The sequence below is a fragment of the Sarcophilus harrisii genome, chromosome 1 (assembly GCF_902635505.1).
Source record: "Sarcophilus harrisii chromosome 1, mSarHar1.11, whole genome shotgun sequence".
In the NCBI taxonomy this organism is placed as follows: domain Eukaryota; kingdom Metazoa; phylum Chordata; class Mammalia; order Dasyuromorphia; family Dasyuridae; genus Sarcophilus; species Sarcophilus harrisii.
Genome location: NC_045426.1, coordinates 124,243,412 through 124,264,935, shown reverse-complemented (window position 1 = coordinate 124,264,935; position 21,524 = coordinate 124,243,412). Strand labels below are relative to the sequence as shown.

At 46.5% G+C, this 21,524-nt stretch overlaps 3 protein-coding genes across 7 annotated transcripts; 2 read left to right on the top strand and 1 right to left on the bottom strand.

Annotated features, from left to right (window-relative positions):
- The first annotated feature begins 1,429 nt into the window (after positions 1 to 1,429).
- Positions 1,430 to 12,383, top strand: LOC100917402 (phosphatidylinositol transfer protein alpha isoform-like). Of its 4 annotated transcripts, XR_004233414.1 has the most exons (12): positions 1,430 to 1,803; positions 1,921 to 2,012; positions 2,184 to 2,191; positions 2,275 to 2,349; positions 3,495 to 3,578; positions 3,764 to 3,841; positions 3,952 to 4,056; positions 5,285 to 5,407; positions 6,504 to 6,573; positions 6,789 to 6,887; positions 8,181 to 8,268; positions 12,294 to 12,383. XR_004233414.1 is itself a non-coding variant. In XM_031963193.1 (10 exons), the coding sequence occupies exons 1-9, from the start codon at positions 1,505 to 1,507 to the stop codon at positions 6,549 to 6,551; spliced, it is 912 nt and encodes a 303-aa protein (XP_031819053.1). In that variant the 5' UTR covers positions 1,430 to 1,504; the 3' UTR covers positions 6,552 to 6,573; positions 12,294 to 12,374. The 4 variants fall into 4 exon arrangements, 2 of the variants coding, with proteins under 2 accessions (XP_031819053.1, XP_031819043.1); XR_004233411.1 differs by lacking the exons at positions 8,181 to 8,268; positions 12,294 to 12,383 and adding an exon at positions 7,680 to 8,043; XM_031963193.1 differs by lacking the exons at positions 6,789 to 6,887; positions 8,181 to 8,268 and having other exon boundaries at positions 12,294 to 12,374.
- Positions 12,384 to 12,404: 21 nt separating this feature from the next.
- IL27 (interleukin 27) lies at positions 12,405 to 13,899 on the top strand. Its single transcript, XM_031963205.1, has 4 exons — positions 12,405 to 12,466; positions 12,589 to 12,683; positions 13,068 to 13,226; positions 13,335 to 13,899. Exons 2-4 carry the CDS (start codon positions 12,654 to 12,656, stop codon positions 13,554 to 13,556), a joined length of 411 nt encoding a protein of 136 aa, XP_031819065.1. The 5' UTR covers positions 12,405 to 12,466; positions 12,589 to 12,653; the 3' UTR covers positions 13,557 to 13,899.
- APOBR (apolipoprotein B receptor) lies at positions 13,896 to 20,180 on the bottom strand. 2 transcript variants are annotated; one of them, XM_031963176.1, is made up of 5 exons: positions 20,055 to 20,180; positions 15,820 to 19,509; positions 15,375 to 15,510; positions 15,167 to 15,311; positions 13,896 to 15,070 (listed from the first exon to the last, which is right to left on the bottom strand). In XM_031963176.1, exons 1-5 carry the CDS (start codon positions 20,109 to 20,111, stop codon positions 15,001 to 15,003), a joined length of 4,098 nt encoding a protein of 1,365 aa, XP_031819036.1. In that variant the 5' UTR covers positions 20,112 to 20,180; the 3' UTR covers positions 13,896 to 15,000. The 2 variants fall into 2 exon arrangements, with proteins under 2 accessions (XP_031819036.1, XP_012398753.1); XM_012543299.3 differs by having other exon boundaries at positions 15,167 to 15,510.
- Positions 20,181 to 21,524: the final 1,344 nt, after the last annotated feature.

The window sequence follows — 21,524 nt, the reverse complement described above, 5'->3', positions numbered from 1 at the left end:
TCAAATGAGATAATAATGGTGAAGTACTTAGTACAGGATTTAGGAAGTGCTATGTAAACGTTAGCGATTATTTCTAGGTAATCATATATTTCTGACATTGAATAACACATAATTGAACAACGAGGTATTATTATTTTATGAAATGTTAAGTAATGATATATTAATTAGAACGGTGACTGTACAGAGCAGGTGCTGAGCGTGGTGGCGCGCTCGGGACTCTTTGCGACCCTGTACGGGGTTTTTTTCTGGCAGACGCCGGTCCGGTTTGCATTTCCTTCTCCAGCTCATTTAATAGATGGGGAGCGGAGGCGGAGCTAAGTGACTCGCCCAAGGTCACACAGCCAGCCTTGTCTGAAGTCGGATTTGAACTCAGGACTTCCTCCCCTCCCTAGACCGCCCTAACGGCCTTAAGCCCTTAACAAATGTTAACTATCTTGATGGCTCCTGACGCCGATTCCGGCGTTTGATCAGCTTGGAACCGGAGCCCACTGGTCCAGTTTTTTCACCTCATTTCAGAGCCGAGGAAATTTAGACACAAAGGAGGTATAAAGTAAGGTCACAGAGAGAATACGAGGCCGGGCTCTCAGAGTCTGCAGCATCTCTCCCTTCTACTCTCCACGGGGTGAGTGAGGAAGCGCAGACACTGCCCACCTTCAGTCAGTCTCTTTGTTCCCCCTTTAAACCACACCCTCAATCTCTGAAACCCCTAAAGGTGGAACCTTGAAATTGATGACGCCGTCTCTTCAAAAAAAAAAAAACTACACTTCCCAGGATAACTAGCGCCAAATGCCCGTCTAGGACAAGGGCGGGGAGCGGGAGAGTGAACTGAAACGGCGCGTTGCCCATTGGGAATTGTAGTCCTCTCTGCCGGTGTCCTCCGCACCGGGGGCGGGTCTCCTTTCGAAGGACCGGATTCTCCACGACTCTAGTTAAGATCGCTTCCCTACAGGGAAGGAAAAAGAGTGGGGGGATGGGATGCGGGGAAGGGGGGGGGGGGCGCTTTCCGAGACGCTTTAGAATGGCGTCATCCGACGGAGCCCGAGGCCGTCCGGCCCCTGCCCGCCGACGGGCGGAAATGGCTGAGATTGGGAGTTAGCGGTATTGTTGGGGATCAGGGTCTCCAGTTTCCGCTTCCGGAAGGGGGGAAGGGTGACCACCGGCCGGGGTGGGGTGGGGGGGTCCCCGTTAGAGAACCTGGAAGCGAGATGGTCCTGATCAAAGAGTTGTGAGTAGGGGTTCCGAGGCTGAATGGGAGGGGAAGGTTTGGGCAGCGGCGTTGTGCAGGGGGCTGATGGGGATCGGGGCGGCTGGAGGGAGGCTGTGTGCCCGAGAGAATCCCGGACCGAGAGGCGCCGGACTTTGCCCCCAAACCGTAACTAGTCCGGCGTGCACGGGCGAGTCGTTTTAGCCGTTCTGGGGCTCCGTTTCCTCGGATGGGGAGCGCAGGCGGGCGCGCAGAGCTGGCTCCAGAAAAGCCGTCATTGATTGTTCCCGGTAGTTTCGGATGCAGAGAGAGGGCCCCCCCGCCCCCCGCGTCTCCCCCCCCTTCCCCCCGAGGGGGCTCCCACCACCGGCGGGGAGCGCGGGAGGCCGCCCGCGGTCTGGGCTCTGCCCCGTCCTCTGTGCTCACGCGGCTGTTCTCTCTCCGCGCCAGTACCAAGTGGGGCAGCTGTACTCCGTGGCTCAGAGCAGCAAGAATAACACGGGGGGCGGTGAGGGCATCGAGGTCCTCATCAATCAGCCCTACGAGGGCGGCCCTGGCGAGCGGGGCCAGTTCACCCACAAGATCTACCACCTGCAGAGGTGAGAGAGGCTGCGGACGCGGGAAGCGCGGGGGGCAGCGGGGGGGGGAGGGGCAGCGGGGGGGGGGCGCGCGGGCCTCTGACCCCTGACCCCGGCCCCCCCCCCCCCCCCCTGCAGCAAAGTTCCGGGCTTTGTTCGCCTGTTCGCCCCGGAGGGTTCCCTGGTGTTTCACGAGAAGGCCTGGAACGCCTACCCTTACTGCCGCACCGGTGAGGAGAGCGGGAGGGGGCAAAGGCCAGAGGTCGGGTCTGAGAAAGGAAATTGGGGTCGTGGGATGGCGGCTGGGGGGCCCTCTGTGTCACAGTGCGCTAATCTGTTACTGTTCTTTTCCCCATCTTTTCTCTGAAATCCTTCCACCTGGCCGCCCGCACCTACCTTAGTCATCACGGTAAGAGCCCCTGGGGTCCCACAACGGGGAGGGTCTAGCGAAAACCTCTTGCTTCCCCTAAGTCTCCCCGCTTTTCTCTCCAGAATGAATACATGAAGGATGATTTCTTCATCAAGATCGAAACCTGGCATCGTCCAGACATGGGCACTGAGGACAACGTGAGTGTGAAGTAGATCTCAGGGAGGTAGTACAGTGGTCAGAGCGCTGGCCTGGAGCCAGGAAGACCTGAATGCAAATCTCACCTGTGACACTTACTAGCTGGGTGACCTGGACAAGTCACTTAACCTATGTCTGCTTCAGTTTCCTCAACTGTCAAATGGACATCAGTATGGCAACTGCCTTCCAGGGTTGTGAGGATTTAATGAGGTAATATTAGTTAAGCTCTTAGCCTGACCCGTAGTAGATCCCTTCCCCTTGCACTTGGACGTCTAGCTATATCTGCCTCTAAGAACTTGTCCCCTTGTTCCCCAGCCTTCCCTATCCTCACCGTTTGTCCTCCGTCCCTAGAGAATGTAGGGGTCTCCTATACTGGTTGTTTCCTGCACCTCCTTATGTCCTCTGCTTTCCAACAGAAACTTCATTTAGGCAAGTCTGTGTATAGTTCCCCAGTCATGCTTGTATTCCTCTCCTTTGCCCCTCCATCTCTTACCCCGCTCCCCCAAAACAAAATCCCTTCTCTTCTCTCCTTCCATTCTAAAAGTCCCGTTTTGTTGGTCAAGGCTCAACTTGAAGCTCTCCTTTTCGCCAAGCCTTCCCCAGCACCTCTGGCTTCTTCCTTCTCCAAAATGTTATCAGCAGCACTTATAACCAGCTACACGAAGTTTAGTTTTCAGTTGCTCTCTGTTTTACCTGTAGTAGTTTGCTTCTCACATTAGATTGAGATCCTTGAAAGCGAAATCATGTCATACTTCTCTTGTGTCCCCATACAGTGTCCACTACAGTGTTAAGCATCTAGTAGGTGCTCAATATGTGCATGTTGCTTGGTATTTCTATAGCGGTTCTCTGCTGGGACTGGACAGATGATAACCCAGCCTTCCCTCTCCAGAGAGGAGGTAGAATGCCGAATCTCTACCATATAATGTAGTAGATAGTTAAACATATCCTGTCTCGTATTGTTCATGATTGTTTTATGTGTTTGAGTATCCTTTACTAGAATGGAAGCCTTTGGAGGGCCTCGTGCCTTATGCTTCTTGTATTCCTCACAGTGCCGAGCACAAAACAGGTGCTCCTTAAACCCTTACTCATTGACTTCCCTCAGCCTCCATTGTCTACTTCTATCACAAGCATCCTATTCTTTCCCTAGGTTCACCATCTTGATGCAGAGACATGGAAGGAGGTGGAGGTGGTTCATATTGACATTGCTGATAGGGCCCAAGTGTCTGATGAGGTAAGTGAAGTAGAACTGGGGACTGAATGATAAAATACTTGCATTTCAAGAGGGGAACAAATTCTGTGAGAAAACCTGGGGGCTAGGAGGGGCAATGCTTAGGCCTCAGGAAAGGCAGAGAACTGGGAGCAACTTCTTTGAGAGGGGGTTGGAATTTCTTTCACAGCTCCCTCTCTTCCTTCCAGGATTATAAACCAGAAGAGGACCCTGCTCTCTTCAAGTCTGTCAAAACAGGACGTGGCCCCTTGGGACCCAACTGGCAGGTAAATTATTTCCCTATCCTTGCTCAAACTGGGCAAGGTTGGGCAGGTAGAGGCTTAGTTCCCCAAGGCTGTCGCGTTAGTAGTGTGTCTATGTTTATATCTTTGTACAGAGGGAATTGTTGAAACATCCACCCCACATGTGTGCCTACAAATTGGTGACTGTCAAGTTCCGATGGTGGGGGCTCCAGGGACGAGTGGAGAACTTCATCCATAAGGTTGGAGAAGATGGATGGGTTGGCCATGGGTTCTGATTCGGAGGGTGGGAGATGGGAGACTCAAGCTTCAGACTCTTACTTAAAGGACTGAGATAAAGATGGAAAACTTTTTCAGTCTGACCTAGGTAAGGGTCTGAGAGCAATGGAACCCTGGATCTTTGTAACACATGGGCTCACATTGGTGTGCATTCAGAATAATGCATTACTTTTTGATATGGTAGGAAAAACCATAATGTGATCTATCTTTTTGTCTTTTCCCTGCTTTGGATGGAAAACTAGTTACATCATTAGAGTACCCCAAACACCCTCTATATAATCAGGTGACTTCCCATTTGGCTGAAAGTGAATCTGTGGTTGTAGAACAGCTGAGTAGGTTCCTCATTGACTTTGGGCCATTCTTGGTCTACTTTATTTATTTATTTATTTATTTTTTATCATTCTCTCTATTTTATTGCTGACTTAACCAGAATCCAAGAACCATTATGTGTTGGAGCCAGTATTTGAAAACTATTTACTTCCAACTCTCTCTTTTTTTTTTAAATTTTTATTTAATATCTTTTTATTTACAGGATATATGCATGGGCAACTTTACAGCATTAACAGTTGCCAAACCTCTTGTTCCAATTTTTCATCTCTTACCCCCCCCACTCCCTCCCCCAGATGGCAGGATGACCAGTAGATGTTAAGTACATTAAAATATAAATTAGATACACAATAAGTATACATGTCTTGGTCTACTTTAAAATAACACCATGTCTGAGCTAAATTGACTAATAAGTGGAGGTGTTGGTATTTGAATATAGTTAAATTGACTAATAAGTGGAGGGGTTGGTAGTTGAATATAGTTAAATTGACTAATAAGTGGAGGGGTTGGTAGTTGAATATAGTTGATAGGATGGAAAGGAAAGAGGGTATGGATTCTAAAATCAAATATCTGGTAAGAACTTTTAATATGTGGAAAGAGGTGATGACATCACTCAACCAAGAGCATACTCACTGACAAGCCAAAGTCCAGAGGTTTGGTAATCTTTTGTTTGGGATCAAAAAGTTGAGAAATTAGTACCTAGAGCCAAAAGCAAGATCCCGTGGACCATGTCCAAAAAGGTTCCTTGTCCCTTGAAGCGGACCAAGGTCTTTGGAGCTTCAGGCCCATGGGAAACTGGGTCAGAACATTGCTGTTTCAGTTACATAGGCTGATTCTCGTAGAACCCTCCCCCTCTTCCCACAGCAAGAAAAGCGGCTCTTCACCAACTTCCACAGGCAGCTCTTCTGTTGGCTGGATCAGTGGGTTGATCTGTCCATGGAGGACATCCGGAACCTGGAGGAGGAAACCCAGCGAGAATTGGACCAGGTACTGATTCAATGTAGAGGACAGATGGGAAGAACTGGGAAAAACTAATCAATCAGTCAGCAAATATTGACGAGCAGTTGCTATAAACTCAGCACCAAACCAGGGCCCTGATGGAATGTAAACCCTTTGCAGAAAAGGAATTGTCCTGTTTTTGTATTTTTATCTGTGTTGCCTTGCACATAAAAAGCAATCAATACATATTTGTAGAATTGAATAGAGAGAAGTTAGGAGAAAGAGAAAAAATGGAGAGCTTACCCTACCCTTGAGTAGCTTGTAACCTAGAGATTGATACATGTGCTGTGTGATTTAAAGTGTTTTTCTTACAACAACCTTATGGAGGGGGTCAGGCAAATATCGTCATCCCCATTTTGAAGATGAGGAAACTGAGACTCAGGTTATTGGTGATCATAGATCTGGGAGTTTGCGTGGAAAGATTCAAAGCCATGTGTCCTGACTCCAAGATAAATAGGGGGAACAAAGGTACCAACTACTGTAGGTGGACCAGGACTGCTCCTCATCCAATTCATATTACATTAAAGAGACTTCTCAGATAAGGCAAGAGAAGGGCATTAAAAGCACCCAGGCCTGGCAATTCTGAGAGCCCTGGGTTTTAACCTGACTGTATCTCATGCTCCTTGTTGTTGGGCAAGCCACTTCCCTTTAGACTTCGATTTCCTCCTCTAAAAATGGAGGGATGGCCCTGATGACTATTACGATCCATCTAGTTCTAATGTTCTTTGAGGGTGTATTCACATTTGTCATGTGTTTCACTCTTTTGCCTGTTAGTTCAGGCTTCAGACCTAGTTTTAGCTCCATTCCTTTGGTTTGGTCCCTTTTGGAGATTTGAGAAGAGAGTAAGTGAAAGAACTGGGACTAGTCCATCACATACTCTCTCTGGAATTAGAATTTTAGATTATTTTTTAAGTTGGGAAGAGACCTGAAGAGGAAGAAAAATTGTTAGGAATAAGAAGGAGTGTGGTTATAGAACTAGTTAAGAAAGATACTTATGAGATTAAGTCGAGAGTCTCATTTCCTAATGAGAATAGATGCTACTAGCTCCCATAAGCCCCCATTCTCATTCCAATTTGGGTTTCAGATGCGGAAGACAGGTCCAGTGAGGGGCATGAGAGCCAGTGATGACTGAGACCTCAGCCAGACCTGGGCAGGTAAGGAGGGCCCTGGAAAGGTCTGCTTGGGGTGGCGGGGAGTTCCAGCACTGCTGTTGAGCATGTGGGGTGCTGCTTAGTGGTGTCCTACTTGGGGAAACACTGGGCTTCAAGGGCTTCTGACTTTCTCGACACCACTACCCAAGCCCTTGGGGGTTTTTTGTCCTAACCTGAAAAACTGGGTGCCTTATCTCCTCTGTATCCCTCCTCAATAGTGAATCATCAGCAAGACCATAATCAGGCCAGTTGTTTAGAGTACAAGAGCCTACTTTAACATTATCCAGTGTGAGGATGCTCAGGGTGCAGATCTACAGGTTGGTAATTGCAGGTACACAGCATAGTTTCAGAATGCAATCTTGTCCAGTTTAGGAGGTAAGTCTTAGAGATTTCATAGATTGGGATTCTTTCTTCTTAAAATTTTTTTTTTTAAATCATAAACAGTAGCTATCAGTAAAACCATATATTCATATATGTGAACAATTTTTTAAAAAAATGAAATAGCTAAAATTTCAGTCTACCAGACTTAGATTTTTCTATCACATCTCACTTACACCAGTCCCTTTTTGATTTTTGGTCATCTCTGTCTTGCTCCCTGAGAAGTTTGTTCTCAATTTCCCCAGCTTCTGCTCTCAACAAAAGACAGAACTCTGTTTCCAGGTTCTCTTGTTTGCTAATCTTGTAGGAAATAGCCCTTTTCTGCCAGGGTCTCTGAGGCAAACCCTTTTATAAAGACCATCTGCCACAAAGACAGGTCTCAGTCAGACCCTCCTGGTCCCCCACCTTCCCACCCCCCACTCCCTTCTGTTAGTCTCCTGCCAATTTCTCTTACATTCTATCTTTTCTCTCCCTTATTGCTCTCTGATCAATCCCAGGGTATCTCGTTTCAAACTTATCTTTATACTGATTATTTAAGAGCAATCTTAAGTGTTCTCTTTTCTTTGACATACATTTGTATATGTGAACTCTTTGGTTTACTTAGAACACACTTCTGATCTAGAGGAGATTCAGTAAAAACATGAATAGGAAGTTATTCATTGTGCCCATTTTAGGAAAAACTAAACCCTCAGCTGACCTTCCCTGCTCAACTTCTTCCTCTCTCCACCCAGGTACCTGCCCCTGAGATGGAAAATTGAAGGGAATTTGGTGCAGTGTCGACCCAATAGGCAGGAGGAAAGAGTGAAGCTGCTGCTTCTGGGGGGAGTGGGGGCAGGGACGGGATTCCTGCTTGCTCCTCTCCAGCTCCGTCCCACTATTCTCTCCTACCCTGGAGCTTTTCCTGTTCCCAGAGATGCCTGGGGACAGAGAGCTGGAGTGACATTCCAGGGTAAAACACTACAATTGCTGCTCCCTTTCAAGCCTGGAAAGGACACAGGGAGTAGGGGCAACTTGACCTACCACTGTTCCTGATGCCCATGGAGTCAACGCTGCACAATAATAAAGTCCACATGGGCCCCTGGGCCTCACACTGTTGTCTGTGAGGGTGTGTGTACTTGGAGGGTGGGTCCTTACTTCCTCTCCCACCCCTGCCCTTCTTTGGGCCCTGGGCCCACTAATAATCAGAGCTTAAATTTATATAGTGCTATATAGTTCTCATTTGGTCCTCACAGAAACCATCTGAGGCAGGACGAGGAACATCTTTATTACAGATAAGACTGAAAGTCAGAGAGGCTGTGAGTTGGTGAAGGTCTCAGAGAAGTAAGTAGCAGGGAGTAGAGCTGGAATTTTTTTGACCATAAGTTCAGTGTCTTTCCTAAGACTCCATTAACTATAAAGATACGGAACCCCCTTCTCAGCTCCAAACTCCTCAAGGACCTAGACAGGCTGTGATATCGTCTCCCTAGGTGATTTAGGGGAAGTTTTTTCCTGGTTTCTGTTTTTTCTTGTGCTATAGGGTGAGTTGGATGAAGTTATCTTTTCTGTCTTCAAGGTGATGAGTAAATTAAAGAGCCTCATCACCTGGGAGCTGACTCCAGTCAGGTTAGGGATTTCTGTCTCCCAGTAATAGCAGGGATCTTCAGGTACCTATGGGAACCCAGAAGGCCCTGGGCATCTTTGGCTTCATAGCGAACTCTCCAGAATATAATTGTAAAGCCCCTCTCACCCTCTCACCCCAAGGAAAAAAGAGTGTGTGTGTGTGTGTGTGTGTGTGTGTGTATGTGTGTTGGGGCGGGGGTGGGGGGTGGGGAGATAAGAGTCCTGGGTTTGATTTCTCTGCTTAAGATACAGCCACTTATTAATTAAAACAGTGTCCAAAAGTTCCCATTTGTTAGAACTGTGTTGAGGTGGAAAGGAAGTCGGATGCCCAGCAGAACAGAATTGTTCCCTAGAAGTGAACAATGTCCAGCTAAGTTCTAACTGCTGTGGCCTTTCCTTTGCCTGCTGTGGGAGATCAGGTCAAGTTCCCCTTGTGTTGGCCACCTTGTTTACCCCACCTTCCATCTACTTCTTTATATCTCTACATCTTTCTTAATCACTCAGTGACCCTCATCTCTGATTCTCCGACTGTTTCCCTTTACATATTAAAAAAAAAATTGATCAGGAAAAAAAAGAAGTCTTTTTTTCCAGGTAGCATCCCATTGTGTAGGTGACTTGGGAAGGATCATACACCCTTCATACCACCCTGGGTCTCTCACTCTCCAGGGCTCTTGGTTCCTGGAATGCCTAGGTCTCCCTCCAGAGTGGCTAGGTTCCTGGGGAAGAAACTGTAATTTCCCCAAGCTGGTCACGAAAGCCTGGAGTGCCAGCTTTAGTAGTGCCCATGATAAAGGATTATGGGAAGGGAGGAAGAGACAGGGAAAGCCCCTATGGTTTCCTTCTCACTGCTGTGGAACTAGCTGGGAAATCCCACAGGCTGTAAATGGAAAGTGGCAGTAACTGCCTTCGGGAAAAATAAGAAACCCCCAATACTGCCTCCCCTGCCAAAGATGGGAAATCCAGGGGAAGAGAAGGACAGGAAGGTAAAGGCAATCCTGGAATCAATGGGCTGGCAAGCTGAACAATTGTAAGGGTCATAAGTAGAGAGGGCAGCGCTCTCATCTCAGCCATACCCCTAACTTTGGTCATGATTTGAATCTTGAACACTAACCATCCTATGATCAAGAAAAGACTCATTTTGTAATCCCACAGATTTTCTTTTAATCCCAGCCACAGACTACACTCTCATCTTGGTTATATTATAACTGCACAACTGTGGCCACAAATTGACTCAATCCTAGCCTTAAATTGACCCCAATCTAACCACTGACTCCTAATTTGACCATAAAAGGATGCCGGCCATGGATTAATTCCCTAACATTAACCATAGTTTGATACCTAACTAAGCAGAAGGTCTTAAACTGTCTACAATCTTAAAAAAAAAATCAGTATGAATCCACTTCCTTCCACTCTTTGGGGAGGGGAGCCCACAAAACTTTTCTCATGGCTGACTGGCCAATGTCATTTAATGGAAAAGACAACCTCCTAGAAATATGTAAGAAATGGGCAGGTAATTTAAGTCTGTGGGAGATGGATGGATATATCATGCTGTTAATGAAGCAAGTGTTCTATTTAAATAATCTTGAGATGAGATGATCCAGAGAAACGAACTGGAGGTGGTAAATGGGAGAGAGGAAGAGCCAAGTCCTAGTTACCTAAGGAGGAAACTGGTCCATGATCCCATCCCTTTTGTTGCCAAGAAAACTCCAACCCCCCTGACTATGGGAAGGGAAATTACATTTCCCCATTTCAGAGGAGTTTGAGAGCAAAGCTGAAAGTGTAAGTAGGAGAGAAACTGAAAGTGGGGGCTGGCCCCCCGTATAAGAACTCCAAGGGGGGGATGGCTGGTAAGAAGGACATTGCCAGAAGATGAGAGACGGGAGCTGGGGTGAGTTAATGGAATAGGGAGTAGACTAAACAAGCCTCTGGAACAGGGATTTGGGGATGAGGGTTGGGGAAACATGATTGTAGGAGCCAAGAGGCTTGTGGTATAGAACAAAGGACCAAGGGGAAAGATTCCTTGAAAGAAAAGAGAAAGAGTTGAAAGGAAAAGAGGGTAGACTATGGGGTGGCAAGAAGTTGGAATTTTAGTTACACTGGAAAGGGTTTGGGAGGCAGGCAGTGTTTTCCCAATAGTGGAACATAGATTTGGGGGGGCAAGGGGAGAGCAAGATCTGTAATGAAACTACAGCTGAAGCCTGGATGGAAGACTGTTTTACTTGTTATCAAGTCTTGGGGTTTGAGGTGTAGAAATGGTCTGTTTAGGTGTTAGCTTTTGGTCATAAAATCCCTAGGTTTTTCAATTTGAGGTTCAGGCTGTGTGACTGCCATCTCATGAAGTTGATTCTTTGTAAAGGGAAAGGTAGTAGTGCTAGACTTTCTGTTCCAGAGCAGTATTAAACTGGGATCTAACAACTAAGAATCAGAGTGGTACCTCATCCCAAGTGTAGGACTGTCTGGTAGACCAAGTTGAGTGATGATACTTTTAAATTTCTTGATCCCATCTGAAGGGCTTCTCATGTACCTGAGATGGGAAGAGTAAGTCATCTTGGATACTAGAACCCAGAATGAACTAGAAAATGGAAGGGACAGAAAAGGAAAATGCTAGATTAAGGTAAAAGAGATAGGGGTATTATTTATCTGGAAAGAGGGATGGTTAGAATACGGGCAAGGATGAGATCAAGGGAAATTTTGGTTTGTTTTTTGAGGAGAATTGGGTAACTCCAGTAATTACAAGATTAACTGAAAGATAAGCCCTAGACCACCAATTCTTTCAGATTCCTGTCCCTCTCCATCTTACACTGCTCCCCATTCCTGCTCTGTCTCTCCCTCTAATCTTTATTCCTCTTTCCCAACCCCTAATCCTGTTCTTCCAAACTTTTTCCCTTTCCCTAACTTCCATCTTCTGTCTCTTCCTCTGATCCATACCACTTTTCCCTTCCTTAACCGTTAGTCCCGTCTTTACCTGGTAACCTTCCCATTACTCCTATGTTTAGTCCCATACCTCATTCCCTCTCCAATTCTCATTCCAAACCTTCAATTCTCTGCCCTCTCATTTTCATCCCATCCTTTCGATCCTATTCTTTTTCTTTTTTACACCAACATTCATGATTTTTTGTTATCACTTCAACCTTCATCCCTTTGTCCCCCAACCCTTTTTCCTGCCTCTATGTGGTCTGTCAATTAATAAAGTTTAGCAAACATTGAAGTGCCTTCAATGAGAACTGAGGGAAGTATAAGAATTAAATAAAGCAGACATTGCTCTCATTGATGGAACTCACAACTTAGACACACACACACACACACACACACACACACACACACACATCTCTTTTCCATCTCCTAATCGTTTTATCCTCAGTCCTTTCCTCACCTTAGCCTGTTCTGTCCCCTAGATCTTTATCCCCTAGATCCTTTAGCTTCTGATATTGTAAATCAGGACAGAATCCAATATATTTTTGGAAGTTGGAGTGATTACAATCTTAATAGATTTACCCCCATCCCATCTATCCCAGCCAGATAAAAGGAAGCCCAAAGTCAAGTTTCTTGTTATTAGGATGACCTAGGAATACTGGGATGCCCTGGGAGACTTTGGGAGCCTTGGACTAAGCTAATCTTTCTCAAAGTCCACTACAGTTTGAGCTAGCTGTGCTCATTGTCCCTCATACTCCTCTTCAGCTCCCCATTCACTCCTTTCTCCCCTATTCTAATTCCCTCTAATCTCATGTTCTCCTCCATTTTTCAAGGGCTTAATCTCTTGCTGTTCTCCTTGCTCCTGAACAAGGCTGTCACCTGCGGGTTCCCATGGCCTCGAAGGCAACCTCCCCATGGTTTGCTGGACATGAGGAGTGAGTTCAAGATCAGCCTGAGGCTTGCCAGAAAGCTGCTTTCAGAGATCCGGGGTATTGCCCATCTCTTTGTGAGTCATCAGAATCCAATTGACTAAGGAATGGAAAAACTTGCTGAGACTCGTTTGGCAGGAGGTTGGCAAGGGAAGCCACCTTGGAGAGCCCCCTGTTAATCTTTTGCTTATACAGGCAGATACACACCTGGTTGGAGTATCCTTGGACTTTCTTCCCCTGACAGAACAACTTCCCAATGTCACCATGACATTCAAGACCTGGCTCCAACTTTCAGTGAGTTAGGGGAGAAGATCTGCTATCAGGGTTGAGGTTGAAGAGGCTCCTGAAGATAAGGGTGGATTTCGGGCTTTGGTGGGAGATTGATGATTGATGAGGAACTGAGATAGAGGATGAGACTTAAGGTGGATAAGAGAGGATGGAGAGGGTTTGAAGAGGTGAGGTTAAGGATAGGATGAGGATAGTGATGAAGGTCTAAGATGGAATTGGGAATGAAGGATGAGGAGGAGTTTGAAAGAATTGCACAGATGAGGGAATAAAGTGGCTGGGCTAGAGATAAAGTGGGTGACTGAGATGACTTCATGAGTCAAAGCCTGGGTTCATTGTTGAGAATTTTTGATCTCTTGACCCTATTTCCATTTCTAATTCTTTCTTTCCCAGGACCCAGATCGACTTTGTTTGCTTTCCAGCCTTCTTGGTCACTTCCAGACTCCTCTAGGAGAACTAGAGGGCCACCAGGGCTGGAAGGGATCCTTGAGGAAACGGCTTTGGACTGCCCAGCTGGACCTTCGGGACTTGCGGTCACATCTCCATTATCAGGTCTGGCCACCCCTTCCCTCTATGTTCTAGGTTCACTGATTTCCTGAGTAACTTCCTACTTTTAACCTAGTCTGTGCAACTTGCTTGATCCCTTGTCTCTTGTCATAGATGAAGGCTATAGGATACAGTTCTCGGGAGGATGAGGAAGCACGAGGTCCGGAGGAAAGGGCCTTAAGAAGAATTTCTCTCACTGTGCGCCAGGTCTCCTGGCCACAGCTTCTGAGGACCTACCAGCTTCTCCGATCCCTGGAGCTTGTCCTTGCCAGAGCTGTCCGGGATTTCCTTCTGCTCTCAAAGGAAGTCGCTCAATCACAGTCCCTGGCTACTTAAGAAGTACAACTTTCTACCAAGGGGTGATGCTCTCCTTTTACCCGTGTCACCTCTCCCTCCCTTACATTTGGTTTCCAACCTGAGGCTGAGCCCCCTGCCATGAGCCATCTAGGAGAGAGAGCTCCCAGTTTCCTTCCCCTGCCAATGGTATCATCTCTGGTCAGGAAACTGTGGTATGTGCCCCTTTGGTTCTCTCTCACTTCACCCACTGAGCCCATTCCCATCCCATAATTTAAGAGCCTTCAAGTTTATGCAAGATATTTATTTCTTGGATATTTATTTATTTTTCAGGAAAGTGCTAATTGTATTTATTCTTTTTTGAAAAAAAAAAAACGGGGATAGTCTTCTTTTTGTTCCCTTGAGGAACTCAGAAAGTGAGATCAAATAGTTATTCTTGGGGCAACCTAATAATAAATACTTTCAACCCCTCTTTCTCTTTTTCTTCTCTGAGTACATAAGTCCTTTGGGTAGGCCCTACAGCAGAAAGAATGGTTTACCTGGTAATGGGAAAATAGAAGGGAGAAAAGCAAAAGGAGATCAAAACAGAGAGCCTTCAAAGACAAAGTGCTCATGGTCATCTGCTACTCCCTCATTGCCACTGTCTGGAGCTCTTTTGGGCCTGGCCCAGCTGCAGTGGCCCTTTGTGGCAACTAGCCTTGCTAGGATTTTAACAAGTGTCCCAGTGCTTCTCAGGGCCAGAGTTGCCTTGGGGAGGGGGCCATGTTCAGTGTCCCTGCTTGGCCCTCTTCCCTAGTCCTCTGAAGCTACCCCAAACAACTTGACTCCAGGCAGCCTGGGCTGGTATTGATTCTAGAATCCCTGGTCTACTGGTGCACTCCTTTTCCCCACCACTTCTTGCCTAGAAAGTATGGAGATAATAGCCCATCTCTGGACTCCATGTCCTGAGAGGAAGTGAGGCTTCCTAAAGTAACAGGGATGATGGGCAGATACCACAAGTGAAAGTCAAAACCACCTTTCTCCCCCCGCCCCCCTCGAATTACATCTGATCTGTGAGCAGATCCTACAATAACTTTCTAAGGGTCTAGTATTTTGTGTTCAAGGATGGGTGGAAGTAATGGTGGTAATAAAGGCTTCAGAAAAAGCCTATGAACTTCCTAGCTGTGTGACCCAGGGCAAGTCACTTAACCCCAATAGCCTCAGGGGGAAAAAAAAAAGCCTATGAGATGAATGAATGCAAGTCTCTAATTCTCCCTTCAAGCTGTCTCTTCTCCCCTTTTCCCCCATCCCCACTAATTCTACATTATCTGAGTAAGATAGGAAAAGCTACCAAGGGCTGGGGTTTCCTTTCTGGGGATTAGAACACAGGAATAGAAGTCACTATGAGGTGGGGAGATCATCCCAGACTTGAAGATGGGGTTGTGGCAAGAACAAACGGAAGGGAAGAGGGGAAAAGGAGAGGGGCATTAGAGTGATGGACTTCAGGTCACTGTGGCTTGGGCCGTCCCAGACGAGCCTGTAACTCCTGCATCATGTTGGGGTGAGCAAGGCCAAACCTGAGGGAATAAAGAGGATCATGGAGAATTAATGGATTATGATTGGGTCCCAAAAATGTATTTTTTTCTCCTTCGTCAACCTCACCCACTTCTTACCCATGGCCTAGGGGCCGTTTCCTTGCTGTCACTGGGGTTCCCTCTGCCTTAGGGGGACTTGGCACTGCAGTTTCCTCGGATTGGAGCAATCTCAGTTTTGAGGCTGGGGACCCTTCATTGGGAAGAAAGCCCAGAGACTCATCACCATCATTACTGTCATCCTGCTTTGGTGCTGGTGCCCTTCGAAAAGAGGGTCGTGACTCATCACCATCATTACTGTCATCCTGCTTTGGTGCTGGTGCCCTTCGAAAAGAGGGTCGTGATCGGCGTTGGGAGGCATTTCTGGAGAGGAGAACTCGGCTTCTGGGAATGGAGAGGTCCAGGCATGGACCAGGAATGGGGGCCTGTGGAAAAGCAAAAGACAGGAATTTAGGGCTCATGTCCAAGGTTTGGCCCTAACTAGACCTTGGAGTCTTTCTCATTGACATCATGAGGTATTTTATTATTAATATCAGTAATGATGATTTAAATTTTAATTATGTTTTATACTTCTGTAATACTTTACATTTTTCAAAGTCCTTTTCACATTATTTTCTCATTGACATCATGAGATACTTCATCATTAATATCAGTAATGATGATTTAAATTTTAATTATATTTTATACTTAAATAATACTTTACATCTTTCAAAGTCGTTTTCACATCATCTCACCTCATTCCAGCTACTGTGGGCTTCAGCAGGATTGGGTTCAGGGGACAGTCTTATTGTTATCGTGTTGATGGGTGCTGTGGCTTCTGATCCCCCGTTTTCTGAAGCCTCCAAGGCTCCAGAATCTGTAGCTGCAACTTCCTTTGTTCCTCTGACTTGACCAGGCTCTGCTTTCTGTAAGTCCCAGCCACTTCCAGGTTTCTCACTGGATTCCCAGGCTCCAGGAGCTTCTGAGTCCTCGTCTCCACCTCTGCATCTCTCAGTGTCACAGCACTTGGCAGGCTCCAACTCCTCCTTGTTTTCGTCTCCTTGCCTGCTTGCCATCGTCATCACTGCCTCCAGCCTCCTACCTCCATTAGCCTCTACTTCCTCCATGAACTGGTTGTCCATGGAAGCTTCACCCTCTATGGCATGGCTCCCCCAAGCCTTTGCCTCTGTCTGGGTGTCTCCCTCACACTGTGTCTCTTCCTCCAGGGCCCAGGTACTCACCCTCTGGTCCCCATCAAGCCCCGGCTTGGTTTCCCTGTTTCCCTGGCCCTCTTCAGGCTTTTCCTCCGACTTGAGTTGTCCTTCCAACTCTTCCCCCCTCCCAAGCTTCACTTCTGTCTTGGTCATTGCCATCTGTATCTCTGCTCCCTGATATGAGGCAAAGCTCTCTTTCTCACACTTGCTTCCTGCCTCCTCTTTCTCAGCTACCCAGGATTCTTTGGCTTCTGCTGAACCTGTTTCTTGCTCTCCCTCAGACTCTTCCTCCTCCCTTTCCCAGGTTCTCCCGATCTCTGATTCTTCTACAACTTGGTCTCTATCAGTCATTCTCCCTGCTGTATGGCATTCTTCAGTTCCTTCAACCTCCTGGAAGTCTTTATCTTCTTCCTCTAATGCTTCCCTACCTCCAACCTCTAACAAATTTGAACCCGGAATTTCTCTAACCTCCATAATTTCGTGGCTGATTGCCTCTTCTGAATCCCAGTCTCGCTTGATTTCCTTCTGGTCTCTTTTCACCTTCTGTTCTGTCTCCTGGCTTCTTCTATCATCAGCCTCCTTTAAATTCAGCCCTGCTCCTTCATTTTCTCTCTCAGTATCCCTTAGACTTCTGGCATTTCCTTGCCAGACTTCAGCTTCTCTCTCTAGTGTATTGCTGCTTTCACCCTGTCTCTCCTGACTTCCCTCAATCTCCTTCATCTGCTGGTTTCCTATGACCTCTTCTTCTACCTCCCAGGACTCTTTAGCTTTTGTTGCTTCCCTTTCCTGGAGTTTGCTGACTTCAGACTCTCCCACTTTATGGCCTCTACCACCCTGGGCCTCTTGGCCTCCCTCAAGCTCCTTTTCCTCCATCTCTGGTTCTGTTGTTCCAGCCTTCCTGGTTCCCCAGCTAGTATTAACTTCTGCTGTTGGGACTTCTTGCTTTTTGAACTCTTGGCTTTCTTTAGCCTCCTGGTTTCCCCTGTCTTCTCTAATCTGGGGAGTGAAAACTTCTTCCTCATCTTCACTGCCTCCCTTGGCTTTTATTTCCATCACTTGGCAGCTCTCAAACTCCCTTTCCATTGTCTTCCAGCCTTCTACTGCCATGGAATCATGTTTCTTCACTTCTTGGACATTTCCAATCTCTGTGTTCTTAATATTTTGGGCACTATAGGTTCCTATCTCACAGCTCTCCAAAATCTTTTCCTCTGAAATTCTAAATGGTTCTTCCTCCTCTTTTCCTTTGAGTTCTTCCTCCATTAGATCCTGAACTTTGCTAGGCTCTTTCTCTGTCTCTTGGGCTCTCCCAGTTTCTGCTTCCATGTTCCAGTTTGCCCCAATCTCGTCAGAGTCCTGGTCTTCCCTGACCCTCTCAGTCTCATGGCTTTCCTCGTCCTTTGCTTCCAGCTCTTGCCTTTTTCCTACCTCTTCCTCTCTCGTTAGCTTGGATCCCCCTACTTCTTTTTCTGGTCTTGTTACTGAGGTCTCATCTGAATCAGCTATTCTTTCTGTCTGCTCAACCTCCTGGGAGCTCCCAGGTTCTAGTTTACAGCCTCCCATGACTTCTTCAGCTTCCACTGACTCTATCTCTTTGCTCCTACTAACATTATTGAGTGTTCCCTCCCATATCTTAGTCTCCTTACTGTCTTGATCTGTGGTTTGCCCTGACTGATTCTCACAATGTTCCCCAGCTTCTCCCTCCAAGCCTGAACTTCCTTCAACTTCCACCTCTGATTCTAGAACTTTTACAATCTCCTTTTTTCCCAGGACCCAGAAATCTGCCACTTCTTCCTCCCTCTCTGTTCTTTGGATTTGAACTTGCTTTGGGAATGGGCTTTCCTCAGTCTCCCTTTCCTCTTTCCTGCTCTCCAAATCTTCCCCAGAAGTCTCTTCTGTGTCCCAGCCCCTTTGAATCACTTCCACATTCCATTTTGTACCGCTCTCCTTATCTACCTTCCAAGCTTCCTCATCTTCTTTTTTGGGACTTGTTTCTGCTGCCCTTAACCTTACAACTTCCCTGGACTCAGCTTTCTCCATGACTGAAGTTATCCAGATCTCAGACATTACATTGTCTCCTCTCTCAGCCTCTTCTCCTGGCTCCTGGATTCCCTGTAGCTTTTCTAGATCTCTCTCTATGGGATTTAGCCCTTGGACTTCCAAAGCCACTTCCTTGTCCATTTCCTTTTTTTCACATCTGATCCCAATCCTCTGGGTCTCCTGAGCTTCTCTGATCTCATGCTTCTCCACCTCCTGTTTTTCAATTATCATATCTTTCCCAAATTCTCCCTGCACAGCTTCATTAGGTGCCTCCTTGATCTCATGACTTTTCCTGGTTTCCATTCCTATCTTCTGACCGTGACCTTTTTTCATCCTTTGGGCTTTCTCACCTTCTTTTGCCTCTTGCCAGTCTCTGACATTTCCTTCCAACTCCTGGGCTCTCCTATCCTCCTTTTCCTTCTCCCAGATTATTGGATTTTCAGACTCCACCCTGAAGGCTATCAAAGCCCTTCCTTCAAGATCTCCTGGCTTTATCTCCTCCATGTCTTCCTTCTGTTCTCCTACAGGTTCAGTTTCCTCCTCTTTCCAGTAGTTCTCAGCCTTCCCTACATTGACTTCCTTTTTGCTGGAGTTCTGATTTTTCCTGCCTTGTGCTTTAGGCTCTCTGCTATCCTTTTCTTCTGAGACAAACCCTTTTGTTTCCAAGTATTCTTCAGCCAAGATCCCTTCCTTTTTGCATTCTCTAGCCTCTACTGCATCTGTCTTTTGTCCTTGCTTGGGCTCTGTCCCCATCATACACCAAGCTTCTCGGACTTCTATCTTGTGGTACCCTCTGATTTCTCCTTTAGCCTCTTTGGAATTCTTGTTGCTACTGTCCCAAGTTGTACAGACCCTGGTCATCTCCTCATCCAGGTCTACCCCAACCTTTTTTCCTATCTCCCAGATTTCCTCAGCTTCTGATTCCTGTATTCTCCTGGCTTTTTTTTCTTCCCCTTTATCCCAAGCCTCTCTTGTCTCTGACCCTCTAGAGAAAAAACTATCTTCCAGGTCTCTGATCACTTCTCTCTTTTCCAGTGTTTCCTTAAGCACCTCATTTTGCTGGCTTCCTCCTGGAGTCATTTCCCCAGGCTCCTTCCCTTTGTCCCCATCTCTCGTGCTGAGGTTCCCTCCCCTCCCCTCTGCAGAGGGAACTGTGTCCCCTAAGAGGTAGGAAGCAAAAGTGCTTAGGGAGTCCTGGAATGAGAAAAGGAGGTAGAGATGAGGTATGAGGGCAAAGAAGAAGAGTGTAGTGACCCTCCAAACCTCAACTTTTTCTCCCAGTTACATTATGATTCTAGGGGGGAGGAGAAACCCAGATACTAGGATAAGAAGAATAAGGAGTTCAGTTGAGAGGGGTATTTCAACAGAAAGGAGAGAGACCGAAAGAAAGACTTGAGAGCACAAAGGGAAAGTAACTGTGAGAGGTCTTCAAAGTGGAGGAAGGGTATTGGGTGCAGTAAATCCTGCAGCAAGAGGAAGGACAATACGAACAACAGACAAAAAGAAAAGTGTGTCTATGTTGAGAGTGAAGGTGATGGTATCAGGAAAATTGGAAGAAACAAGAAACAAAAGTATGAGTTTCCAGGAGGAAAAGGATCTTTTAAATGGGACCGGGATCTTGGGGGAAGAGGGTAAGAAATCTAATTCCCCAAAGCATAGATCTAGGATTCTGGGGTGGGAAAGGTTTTAACCCTTAGGGAAAGGGGTCTACAACCCTGGCATCTCCTTGCCCCTCTCACCAGAGCCTCCCTCAGGGCACGGTGCACCCCAGGGAAGTGAAGCCTCAGGAGTTCCATCTCTCTGTCCTTTGTCCATCCAGAAAGCCTGTAATGACCTTCCCCTCCCCAGTCATCCTGCCTTCCCCTAGTGCTGCTACTTCCTTTTCTGCCCTGACCCCTCCCATTCACACCACAGTGTTTAGAGTCCGGTACTTCAACCAGCACAAACCTGTAAACCTCCACCTAGTCCACCTTTAAATCTAGGAGCTGTAAATGCATGAAGGATCGATAGGCTGCAGGGTGCAAATTGGGGAGAGGGCCAATGGGGTTGGAGAGAAAAGAAAAACGCAGAAAGCTGTCAAGATTGGAGAAACATGGAAACTAAAGCTTTGGTGACTCAACAACGCCTGTGCTAATACACCTCAGCCGTTTCAGCACCCCCGGTCCCCAACTCAAACCACAGGCCTTTCTGGGAGAGGAAGTTGGGGTTTGTGGTTCCTGCTTCCATCTAAGATGAGAGAGAGACTGAGTGGGGGAAGGGGAGAGAAATAGAGAACGGTGAGTTTTGTGCCTGTGGGAAGTCAAGGCAATGCTCACCAGCTCCACCTCACCCCTCCAATCTTACTGGTGAAATTCCCCGGTGTGATCCCCATGGACCCATGTTAACATTTAGGTCTCTGTCGGGAGCTGAGAGATGTGTCTAAGTCAAATAGAAGACTGAGCTCAGAAAATGGCATCTTAGAAGTACTTCAAGAAAAAGATGTCACGTTCACCTAAGGGCCTCTGATGGCCAGGTGCCCATGTAAGTCTGATTTATGTAAGAACTGAGAAAAAAAATAAAGACTCTTCTCCAGTGGCCAGAAACCACCAACAGATGGCAGTAGGGCTCGGGGGAGCCCAACAGAGGACATCTGTATTTATCACAAGTTGATGACATCACCAGAAGAGAAAACATGGGGTAGAAATAAATGATAGGTACAGAGGCAGAGAATTCTAATCAGGATGACTTAGGAGAATACTGATATGCAGAAAAAACACGTGAAAATCCGTACATCCCTGTATATGAGCAAAGGGAGTGGAGGTGGAGTTCTCATTTATCTCGCTATGCTCTTTAAATCTCTTTTAAACTAATGGGTCTTCTGGTTGGTCTAATAAAAAGGAACTTCAGTACAAAAGTTATGATTTTGAACAGATGCTGACCTAAAGCATGCTTTCAGTTTTGGGTTACTTTTTTGGGACCCTATCTTCAAGAGAATTTTGGAACACATAGTGGTGGGGCAAGCAAGGGGTAATCGCAGTTCAGAGCATTGAGTTCTTATTTCCCCTTTTTATTGTTTTTTTTTTTTTTTCTAGTTATACATGTACATTAATTTTTTAAATACACATTTCTTTATGAATCATGTTGGGAAAAGAAAATTCAGAACAAAAGGGAAAAATCACAAGAGAAAAAAAGGGGAAAAAGTATATAGTATAAATATAGTATGTGTTGTT